Source organism: Elephantulus edwardii, unplaced genomic scaffold (assembly GCF_000299155.1).
Source record: "Elephantulus edwardii isolate Elephantulus edwardi_28Jun2011 unplaced genomic scaffold, EleEdw1.0 scaffold00015, whole genome shotgun sequence".
Lineage (NCBI taxonomy): Eukaryota > Metazoa > Chordata > Mammalia > Macroscelidea > Macroscelididae > Elephantulus > Elephantulus edwardii.
The window spans coordinates 22175436-22187528 of record NW_006399765.1 but is presented as its reverse complement, the minus strand read 5'-3'; the positions used below and the strand labels follow the sequence as shown (position 1 = coordinate 22187528).

The 12093-nt window shown below is 48.6% G+C and overlaps 1 protein-coding gene across 1 annotated transcript in view; it reads left to right on the top strand.

The window, feature by feature from the left end:
• Positions 1-4220, top strand: part of KCNB1 (potassium voltage-gated channel, Shab-related subfamily, member 1) — a 119690-nt gene extending 115470 nt beyond the window's left edge. The window contains exon 2 of the mRNA XM_006881624.1: positions 2208-4220. Within this exon, the coding sequence (XP_006881686.1) occupies positions 2208-4220 (2013 nt within the window). The remainder of the gene's footprint in view (positions 1-2207) is intronic.
• Positions 4221-12093: the final 7873 nt, after the last annotated feature.

The following is a 12093-nucleotide window of genomic DNA, read 5'->3' as shown; positions in this document are numbered from 1 at the left end:
AGTCCTGGCCCTTGACTTGCAGCTCTGTGAATCTGAGCAACAGGCAACACTTTGGAAGCATCTGCTGGGCAATGTGTCCTGGGCTGGGTGCTGAGGGTACCGAGAAAAGTCAGAACTGTCCTCAGAAAGCTCCAGGCGGAGGTGAGCACATTCCCAAATCCGGCTAATTAAAAGTCAGCCTGTAATGGCATGTGAGTGATGAGAGAGTGAGGCTGGAGTGGCATGACCACGTTGCTCAGGGAAAGCAGGAAGGGTTGAGTTTTGAAAGATGGATAGGAGTTGGCCTGACAGAGCAGGAGGGACAGCAATAGGACGATGCCTTACGCAGTTAGGAACTGACCACTTTGACCACTTGTGTGTCTCTAGAAGAATGTAAACTTTGGCAGCTGATGTCAGGAGAGGACAGGGAGAAGGGTGGGAGTCAAAACACAGAGGGGCTTGACAACCGTGTGTTCCAGCTGTGGGCGCATTGAAGTGAGTGGAAACCTCACCCGTGTAACAGAGGCATTTACTCAGAGATTGCAACAGCAGAGAGTTTCAGGACGAGGGCAGGAAACAAAGACCAGCGGGGTCACTCAGAGGCTGGGTGGTCCTCACTGGCTACCCAGGTGTTCTGGGCTTCAGTATACCCCCAGTGATGAGAAAAACCAGGTGCCATGGAGATGACAGAGTGATGGCAGCTCTTCGTGTGTCAGAGACCGGCGCTCCATAGGGCTTTCAGTGGCTGGGTTTGGGGTCAAGACTTCCTTCCGTGTACCTCTGGGTCGACCTCCGAACTTCCGATTGACCGAGGAATGTGTTAACTGTTTGCATTAAGAAGGGACTCAAAGACATACTGAGGGGGTTTGGTTTTATACTGTGGAGCCCTAGAGAGTTATTCAAACCACAGGAGAGTGACGTGATTAGATATGTCATTTGGAGAAAGACCCCCAGAGCAACTCATGGCAAGTGCTTAGATCCTGCAGAGTCTGCAGACTGACCTAGATTCCGTTCATTTCCACAAGCTTCCACGGAGCCCTTTTGGGAGCCAAGCCTTCTCATTGTTTAGGAGACTGAAAAATAGATGAACGATGCTCCTTAGCCAAGTTCATGGTCCCCGTCAAGACTTAGTGATGTAGGTCTAGGATGTTTATGCCTATCTAGAAATTAACTGAAAAATCTTGACCTGTTTTTTTTTCTAGCAAGAGTCATCTGGGGGGAAGGGATTGTAAAACAAAGAAAGAATTTTTCTTTTACTTTTCAAAGAGAAGAGCAAACTGGGCAGGAGGGTTGGGCAAGGAGAAGAGTACAACAATGAATGAACAGAAATCCAAAATCTCTAACTTTTCATTAAAATTAATAAGAATAAAAAAAGATATAAAAATTTTTTTTTAAAAAAAAGAGTGATCTGGACACACAATCTTTAAGAATGTGTACTCTGAGGTCAGAGAAACCTGAGTTAGAATCCTAACACTGCCTCTTACTATCTTTAGAAACGTAGGTTTCCTCATCTGTTGAATGGAGATAATAATCCTTTGATGAGGTTCAGTAAAGTGATGCTTAGAAAGTGCTAAGCACAGTGCCTGGCACACAGAGAACTTTCAATAAATGGCTGTGTGTTGGATCACTAACCAAAAGGTTGGCAGTTCAAATCCACCAGGGAGAAAGAGAGGCAGTCTCCTCCTGTAAAGAGTTACAGCCTTGGGAAGTCAGTGGAGGGTCGCGGTGAGTCAGAATTGACAGTGGATTGGGTTTGGTTTAATGTTCTTTTGATTAGTATCATCATTATCAAAGTAGACCCCAACCCAAAATAATTAGAACTACTGGTCAAGATTAAGAGTTGGCAAACTGGAGTCTAGCCCACTGCCTGTTTTTATCAATAAAGTTTTATTGGAGCACAGTTCTGCCCATTTGTTCACCTAAGGCTTCATTCATGCTACAGAGCAGAGTGGAGCAAAGGAAACCGCGTGGCCGTTTTTAAGAAACGTTTACAGACTCTTGGTCTAGATGATTAGCTTGAAATCATTTCCATTTTCAGGGCTTCTGCTTTCACATCTGCTCAGTAAATGCAGTTGAATAAATTATCTCTGTAGCATGTTCAATCAGCAGCTGACTCGTGAGGTGCAGAAAAGCCCTGGGAAGTGAAGACGTGTCGTACAGACTCAGGGTATTGTGACGCACGTCCCTTGGGTGCTTGCTGACCACATCCCACTCTTTTCTCCCCACAGATCCTGGCCATCATTTCCATCATGTTCATCGTCCTCTCCACCATCGCCCTGTCACTCAACACGCTCCCTGAGCTGCAGAGCCTGGATGAGTTCGGCCAGACCACAGACAACCCCCAGCTGGCCCACGTGGAGGCCGTGTGCATAGCCTGGTTCACCATGGAGTACCTGCTGCGGTTCCTTTCTTCACCCAAGAAGTGGAAGTTCTTCAAGGGCCCGCTCAACGCCATCGACTTGTTGGCCATCCTGCCGTACTACGTCACCATCTTCCTCACGGAATCCAACAAGAGCGTGCTGCAGTTCCAGAACGTCCGCCGCGTGGTCCAGATCTTCCGCATCATGCGCATTCTGCGCATCTTAAAGCTGGCCCGGCACTCCACGGGCCTGCAGTCCCTGGGCTTCACCCTGCGCAGGAGCTACAACGAGCTGGGCCTGCTCATCCTCTTCCTTGCCATGGGCATCATGATCTTCTCCAGCCTGGTCTTTTTCGCTGAGAAGGATGAGGATGACACCAAATTCAAAAGCATCCCGGCCTCTTTCTGGTGGGCCACCATCACCATGACAACTGTTGGGTATGGAGACATCTACCCCAAGACGCTCCTGGGGAAGATTGTAGGGGGGCTCTGTTGCATTGCGGGGGTCTTGGTGATTGCTCTCCCTATTCCCATCATTGTCAATAACTTCTCTGAGTTTTACAAGGAGCAGAAGAGGCAGGAGAAAGCAATCAAGCGGAGGGAAGCCCTGGAGAGAGCCAAGAGGAATGGCAGCATCGTGTCCATGAACATGAAGGATGCTTTTGCCCGGAGCATCGAGATGATGGACATCGTGGTTGAGAAAAATGGGGAGAATCTGGGTAAGAAGGACAAGGTGCAAGACAACCACTTGTCTCCCAACAAATGGAAATGGACAAAGAGGACCCTGTCTGAAACCAGCTCCAGTAAATCTTTTGAAACCAAGGAGCAAGGATCCCCCGAGAAAGCCAGATCCTCCTCGAGTCCTCAGCATCTCAATGTCCAGCAGTTGGAAGACATGTATAATAAGATGGCCAAAACCCAGTCTCAGCCCATCCTCAATACCAAGGAGTCGGCAACGCAGAGCAAACCAAAGGAAGAGCTTGAAATGGAGAGTATTCCCAGCCCCGTCGCCCCTCTGCCCCCACGTACAGAAGGGGTCATCGACATGCGGAGTATGTCAAGCATCGATAGCTTCATTAGCTGTGCCACGGACTTCCCTGAAGCCACTAGGTTCTCCCACAGCCCGTTGGCATCACTCCCAGGCAAGCCTGGTGGCAGCGCTGCCCCCGAGGTGGGCTGGCGGGGAGCCCTGGGTGCCACTGGAGGTAGGTTGGTGGAAGCCAACCCAACCGCAGATGCCAGCCATCGCTCCGGTTTCTTCATTGAGAGCCCCAAGAGTTCCATGAAGACCAACAACCCCTTGAAGCTGCGAGCGCTCAAAGTCAACTTCATGGAGGGCGGCGAGCCCAGCCCACTTCTCCCTGTTCTGGGGATGTACCATGACCCTCTTAGGAACCGGGGTGGTGCCGCGGCTGCTGTCGCTGGACTAGAGTGTGCCACCCTTTTGGAGAGGCCTGTGCTGAGCCCAGAGTCCTCCATCTACACCACGGCGAGTGCTAGAACACCTCCCCGGTCCCCTGAGAAACACACAGCAATATCATTCAACTTTGAGGCGGGCATCCACCAGTACATCGATGCAGACACAGATGATGAGGGCCAGCTGCTCTACAGTGTGGATTCCAGCCCCCCCAAGAGCCTCCAGGGGAGCACCAGTCCCAAGTTCAGTGTCGGGGCAAGGTCAGAGAAGAACCACTTTGAAAGCTCCCCTTTACTCACCTCCCCTAAGTTCTTAAGGCAGAACTGTATTTACTCCACCGAAGCATTGACTGGAAAAGGCCCCAGTGGTCAGGACAAGTGCAAACTCGAGAACCACATCTCCCCCGATGTCCGTGTGTTACCGGGAGGAGGGGCCCACGGAAGCACACGGGATCCGAGCATCTGAACCAGCCCACAATGGAGGAGAGACTTGTGGGTGAGGTCCCAAGAGGAATGCTCTTCAGCTTACCTGCCACAGAGCTTTTCGCATGAACTCTGAAACGGACAGGCCCTGCGAAGCCCCAGAGAAGAGATGTTCTAAAGAAGGCGCTCCCTAAGACCTGGGCAGCCATGACAGGTCCATCAGGATGGATGAAGTTGGCCAAGCCATAGCATATGGCACCTTCTTGTAACAATTCTACTGCCCTTTTTTTGGGGAGATAAGAGCAGAACTTACAGCAACTGCTATCACAGTCCTAGTGACCACTGAAGCCACCGACTCTTTGTCCTTCTTCCTGACTCCCCATCACAGCCTTTAAGGGCGGCGTCTCCATCCCTCCTGGGTTCCGCTGGAGAAGGATGCTGGGAAACGTGGCTGGAGTCAGAAGAGTGGGTTGACCAGCTTGGTACTACTGGACGCTGCACAGCCAGCTCTTTGAACGCCTGCCTATCTGTCACCTCCTGGATAGATCCCACAGATAGAAGGCTACAAGGAAATGCTCGTATCATGGGAAGATCTCTGCGCCATAAGCCACGATCCCAGCACAAAACCCTTTCTCAAATGTCTCATTGACTTCCGTAGTCTGTAGGACCTGAGGTTTTCTTTTGTGATACCACCAGGGTGAGTTGCACCACTTGTACTCAATTCTAATTGCCCTTCGGCAACCCGGGAGGGTTGGGAAGACTGGCCCTGTGCCGACAGTGTGAAACACTGACCAGTGCTTGAGAACTGAAGGAGAAAAACACTTTCTGTACATCGCTAGTCTAGACTCAAAAGATATGCAAGTGTCAAATATGCAAAAGAAATAGCTTTTTTTTTTCAAAGAGACTGTCTGTTTCTGAAGAACAGAATAAAAATCTGATTTCCACCCCCCCCCCATTCCAAAGATGAAAGGGAAAATAACAAAACTCCCCAATCAGAATGCCCATTTCAGACTTTGAAATCTTTCCTGCTGCCACAGGGAAACACCCACTATATAAGAAATTCTTTTCTATTTCCTGTGGTAGTCAAGCCTAAAAAGAAAAAGTTAAAATAAAAAGCACTTTATGTTTTTCAAAAATAATTTCTACCAGGGACCGTGTCAACATCTTGCACTTTAAGACAAGCACTACTTTCCCGTGGGCCACTTGTTGGGTTGTTGCTACGTGCCTGTTTCCGGCCACAGTGGGTGACATTGTGCTGTGGTATTGATGTCTGCCATGTTGAAGTGCGTGGGCTCCTACCTGGCCCCTCTCTGAAGCAGCCCCTTACCCTTGGGTCCGGAAGGGTTCATGGCCATTGGGTGAGAACTCCCTTATCATCACATGTACAGGAGATGTGAACATCTCAGAAGGACGCAGTAGATGGCTGGGCATTGGCTGTCTCACGCTGTTCTCTCTTTTGTCCACCAGCCATTGATGTGTTTTCAGTGTCACTGTCTGTACAGGAAGCTCTGCTGTCGTTTCTGCAGCCATCAATGCAGCCAGTACAGACAAAAGCAATAAGTATCTGTGTGCATCCTGAGTGGTTCCGATGTGTTTCTTAGTGTTGGTCTTCCTGTCCTAGTAAATTGACCTGGCATTGACCCGCTGATGCTAATCAACGGCACGGTGTTGCTGGCCATTCCTCAGTACAATGACATTGTGTTGAGCCACCAGTTGGTACAATGTCATGGTGTTGGTTGGCTCATCTGTCAGTAAAGATGACATGTTATTGGTCTGCCTGTCTCTAGCATGATGCAGTGATGTTGTTCTTTTAATACAGTGTTGATGGGTGATGTCCCAAGTACAATACCAAGTGCAGATCTGCCTTTCCTGAATATGGTGGCAGGTACATATCTGTCCGATGGATATTGGCTCCTTTGTCCTTAATATACTGTGTGCTTGATCTGCATATTGGTACAATGGCATGATCCACCTGTTGGTACACAAATATCACTGTGCTGTTCTACCTACCCTCAGTACCATGGCACAAGGTCGGTCCACCTGTCACAAGTACAATGACATGCGGTCTTTCCATCACCCTTCAAAGCGCGTCTTCTCTGCTGTTCACAGACCTGGCTGACACAGCTTCTCAGCATTCCTGGGGTCCGCCAACCCCTCTAAGAGGCCACACGTCCTGTTTGTCTGTGTTTGCAGAGGATAATGAGTGCTCAGCTTTTCCAAGATGTCTTCCAAGGACTCTCGCCGCAAATGCAAAGGGACTTGAGGGGCAGGGAGAGGATGAGGTTGTCCTGCACTAGTTGGCACATGAGAGAGGAGGTGACACTTCCTGGGTGCTGTGCTGAGCACACGGGGGCTAGGGACCCATTGGGGAACGGCCATACTGGCTGGCTTTCACGTCTCCCTCTGTCTGCGTCACCATTTCTGTCCGCCATCAGCACAAATGTGAAAAATTCAGGGAAAACAAACAAAAGCTTTTTGATAAAAGTAAATAGTTGTGATTTCCAATTCAGATATTTTTAGAGCTGATGCTGTCTGTATAAAAAAAATTCATAATTAATACAAATAGTAATATAGTCTATTTTACATATCAGGAAAGTGAACATGTTTAAATATAGCCATATATAGCGAGAAGGAACCTTCTACCCCTTCTTCCAATCAAGGCATTTCATACGTTGGTTGAAGCAGTTGAGAAGTGTACAGATTGGAAATGGTTTCTTTCTGTCTTGTCTTTTCTTTCTAACAAATAACCAACTGGTGCAACTCTCCTTGTAACCAAAGGTCCTTTTCTGCCTTGTGTGGTCACGTAGGACCCGACCCTTCCTCCCTCATGTACTCTGTCTGACCTTAACGTAGCATTTTAGTGAGTCACTTTTGAAGGACGAATTCAGAAGTATCATTGAGAACCTACCTTTTCCGGCTTATTAGCCAGAGTCCTATAGAGTTCTTATAGAAACAGAATAACTGAAATTCAGCATATACTATGCTTAGGAAGCATTTTGATTTTGTTCTTGTTTCTTTTTTTTTTCCTCTTCTTTTTATTTGTGTGTATGTGTTGTGGGAGTATAGCTTTTACCCTCTGCCTGATTCAAAATAGAGTGTTTTAAGTCTTCTCAGCCCTTACCCTCACCTGCCAAAAAGGAACCCAGTTTAGTTGTTTGTTTTTTAATCTGCATACCCCCTCACCTAACCTGTGCATATGCACATATGTGTACACGCACTGGGGAATCTACCCAAAGACCTCCAAGGAGAAGCTTAGCTCGACAACCAAGACGGGTCTTGACAGAGAAGAGGAAAGTCATGGATTTGAGACAAATACTTCACTTGATGGTCCATTTCCCACCCATGCCTGAACCAACGAACACAGAAAAAAAAATGTCAACCCAAAGAAATTAAAGTAGGGTCTGGAGGTGGACAGACGCCTGGTCCCTTCGGTGAATTCAATGAAACTCATCAAGAACCTAGTTATCTTGAGTTCCAAATCCCACCATTACCAGAAAGGGCTAGGGGCCAGGGAGCTGTGTGTCCAAACCCCATGGCCGAGTCTGTGACCAGCAGAGAGAGGTGGACACACTTTCCAAGAGACCGTTGACTCACCCTGTATCGTTGGGTCAAAGAGAACAGGACTCTGGTGCAGTAGATTTCTCAGTGCCTTCTTTAGGAAATTTATCTTAAGCACACTTCATGGGAAAAGAAACAGAGATAAAAGAGGCAAGAACATTTGTTCCTGGGGACCCCTTTCTCCAAAGGATTGGGGGATCGAGAAAGAAGAAGATGAGAAAGGGAAACAGTAAGATCCTGCGAGGCCACTTCTTTTTTCAACCCACCCAGATTGCCCCTGAGAATTGCTGGCGACACAAACTTTTTCAAACTGACTCCCAACTTCTCCACTGTGTCTTGGTAACCGTAGCCTCGTCTCTGCCCTGTCTCCTGCTGAGAACCACGTTTTCTAAGGAGAACACTACAGTATTCTCTTCTGTAAAACTGTAATGTATTGTTGATATTTGTAACTATTGTATATTTCTGTCTTGCTCCAGTGGTGGCTGGAGTGTCTAGGTCATGAACAAGGGGAAAGTTAAAAAATTCATTCCCAACAAGGATCACTAAAGGCCGGTCTCTAACTCTTAGCTCTCTCCTTTCTTTCTCTGCCAACAAGTCTCAAGTCACATAATCCCCGAAGTAAAAGTAACGTTGGATCAACGGAGAGTGGCAGAGGCACGCTGGGACAAGCCTCTCTGGGGTGGGACTCCTTCCCTGTGGCTGCAGAATTGGCAGGAGGAGAAAGGGGACATGGGGACAATGGACAACCGCCCGCCTGAGCTGACATTTCCTCACCCACCTGCTTCCATGACAACACCCGAATGCGTTCATGTCACTCGATCAGGGCGACCCTTAACCAGCCCTGGCTGCACCCAGAAATAAGAGTTACCTCTGCATTTTCTGTTGCCATTTTTTCTGGCTCTAGAAGTACGATGCGCAACTCCACCAGAGGATGTCCCCGCATCTCAGAGTAGTCTATTTTTCTGTTCAGATAAATATATATATAATATGTATTTTTAGCAAATTTATAATAGGGCAATGGAGTCTAATTTCTTCTTTTGTAATACAGAACATTATCTTAGGAGTTTTATTGTTGGTCATTACTGTAGCTACTACTTTGGAGTCTTCATTTCCTTCCATCACCCTTTGGGGCTGTTCTGTTTGGGTTGTGTTTTGGTTTGGTTTTGTTTTTTCCCTCTTACTTTGCTTTTGATTCTGATTTTCTGGGGGTGGGGTAAGACTTGGTGGGAGGGGGCTGACTTCCTCGTGCAGACTTTAGCCGACACCAGGCTTAAAGTCCGTCTGATGCTATGACTGCCTCGGTGGGTCTGTGCATTTATGTTATTCTTCAGAATCCCAGGCTCACGTGTGGGAGTGGGGCCAGGCAGACAGGGCCTACAGTCACGGCGGATATGGGCTGATTTCACCCACACTCTGTCCTCCTTGGGGGGATCTGAAAGGATTAAGTCTTTGGACCCCGCCCCAGAGATTTCACAGCCGAGAAATCTCATGCAGACAAACCCCCTGGAGTCTCTCCTGCCTGGCCCATTCCCATACCCAGCCCCGTACTGTCTCATAACACCAATTTAATTTGAAAGCCAGGGCATTCTCTCCCCCCACTCCCAGTTCTTTCTTTTGAGAAATGTGCTGGGCTTCAGGTCTTACTGACTTTTCTCCAGTTGTGCATTTCGATTCATTTCTGACAGCCCCACCAGAAACCAGATACTCTGTGGCCAAACTCTGAGAAGAGAGCCCACAGAGTTTCCTGTCTCATCGCCCCGCACCTTTCCAGGTGCCTGGCCCCACACTGCAAGGGACTGATGGCAAAAGCAACAATATTTTTTTCTAGCTTCCTCCCACCCTAGAGTTTCTGGACTCTCTTGATCCTGAATTCCACAAGGTGGGTGCCAGGCTTAAGTGGGCAGAGGACATTTCTGGAAGCAAGAATCTTCGGCACAGAATGGTTCTCCATCCATCAACCCACGGGGGAGGATGCAGACAGGCCAGCTCGCCTCCAGCTCTCACTCAGAGTCTCATAGTCCACCCGTCTCGCTGTCAGCCCTGGGGCTCCACCTCTGCCTCGAAGCAAAGATTGGAGCCAAACTAGGACCCCCCAAAAAATAGCAGTGAACCCTCACCACCTTGAATCTCAAGAGGAAGTCAAGCTAAATACAAATTTATTATTCTAGGGGCTGAACCAAATCAGAGTTTGCCTGTCCCCAAATTCCTGGTGATAAGATAGGAATCACAGCCAAACAAAACAAGACAAGTTGCTTCGTATTTTTGCTGAAGAACAAAACTTGTCTGCCGGTTGGGTTGTTTTTGTTGTGTTTTGTTACAACTCACAGCGACCCCGTGCAACAGAGTAGAACTGCCTGGCTTTAATGATCACAGAGCCTGCGGTGGGTTCAGTGCCGACCAGCAGGTAGTTTAATCAGTGTTTAATCATTGTGCCCCGGGGCTGCTTACTGCCACCTCCTGGTTTCCTAAGTCTACTGTCCAGCAGGCACTGTGGCCCGTGGCCGTTTTCATCTAGACGAGGGTTTTCATCTAGACAGAGGTTGTGTCCCTGGGGTTTCTGTTCTCTGCCCCTGTTAGTATTTGTTGTCTTACCCTGGATTTCTCCTGAACTTCTGCAAACACCAATTTGCAGAATTGGGATTGTTTGCAAGGGGCTTTGTGAATGGAGGTGGCTGCCTTCTTCGCATCTCACCCTCTGTTCCTCTCTGCCAATGTTTTTTTTAAAAAAAGATGTCCTAGAAAGTTGTCAAGAATGGGGTAAATGAGGCTATTCACCTAGAAAAGTACAGGTGGCCGCTTGCAAGTCTCTGGCAGTTTCTCTTGCATGAGAGGGACGGAGCAGTGACTTTCAGCTCGAATTCTAGAGAGAACCTTGCCGATAAGCTCTCGTAACACGAAGCAGACCACAGTGAGTAATGTTGCCCTCATGACTGTCACCATTGCTGGCGATTCCAACTCTGTAGGACAGAGCAGAACTGCCCCAGCGTTTCCGTAGACTAATGTCTTTATAGGAGTTAATCACGCCGTCAGTTGGTGGGTTTGAACCACGGAGCTTTCAGTTACCAGAAAGTCCTTTAACCACCATGTCACCAAGCCCTTGTCCTTACACAAAGGCATTTGAAAGGGGGCTAGACAAATGTGGAAGACTATGGGTGAACAACTAAGGAAATCCTTTGTTGGTGTAGTGGAAGGGGTGTGTGTGTGTGTGTGTGTGTGTGTAGGGGCTTGACTATTTTGGCAGAGGCTCAAGCAAATGAATGCAATATCATTTCCAGGCTTTGGAGCCTTCAGAGGGGGACCCAGAGAGGGGATGTGGCAGCAGGACGCCCCCCCCCACACTTCCCCTGAGTTCAGCAATTTTAATGAACCCTAAATAATCCAGGCCCTGCTCTGAGGCTTCAACACATGAGAATAAGACTTGTGCACCCCTCCCTCAGGCCAGTCGTGGGAAATTAATCTTGGCTGAAGCTGTGTCCAAGTAGTCTTGGGCTGCCTAATTATGGGAGGAAGGCAGCATGATAAATGTGTATAGACTGAACAGCGTTTTTCCTCTAAACTCATAAACCAACTTCCAAGGATTCGGCCCCTTGAGAACTCTGCCCTACAGGGATGGCTTGAGTCAGGCTAGAGGTGAAGTGCTAGGAAGGGGGAAACCCTCAACTCTGTCCCATTGGGATGCCCTCAAGGACCTGCCCAGACCAGCTTGCACTCCCTGCTTCCCTGAGCTAAACCAGGAAGGGAGAGAAGATGACCAAGAGATGAGGACTTCTCCAAGGCCTGGCTCTTGAGCCAGATCTTCACCAGGATGTGAAGATGCTAGAGAGCTTGGTGTTCATGGGAGAAGTGGATGGATCCACGGTCAGATAGCCCCTCTGCTTTCTGTCCTAGCCTTGGTCCAGGGTCAGCTGCTGAAAAACCTGTTTTCTGCCCCAGGGGCTCAGGATTATCCTCCCAGGACAGACCTTTGACACATAGAACACCTAGCCTATGTTATTCTGGCCGAATGTCTGGAAGAATGACTTCAGAGTGAGTGAACAGATGAGTGGAAAGGCGAGGGAACAGGGGAGTTAATAGCTCTTACCTGGTTTGCAGTCATGCTAGCTGAGAAAGGGGGGGAAATAAGCACCCCCTCTCCTACTGAAGCCCCAAAGCTCCCCACGCGTGCCATCTGTTACTACATCACTCTGGGGCCAAGGTGCCGTTCACATTTGATGCGTCTCTGCTCTGAGCTGATGAAGGCCCACTGGGCAGCCCCAGCCTGCTTCCTACCTTCCTGCCCTGTCTTTGTCTGCCTCGTGTTGTGGCAAGACTCACACATAGCCCAGCAGAGACCACAAACAAAGTGGCTTTCCAGAGAG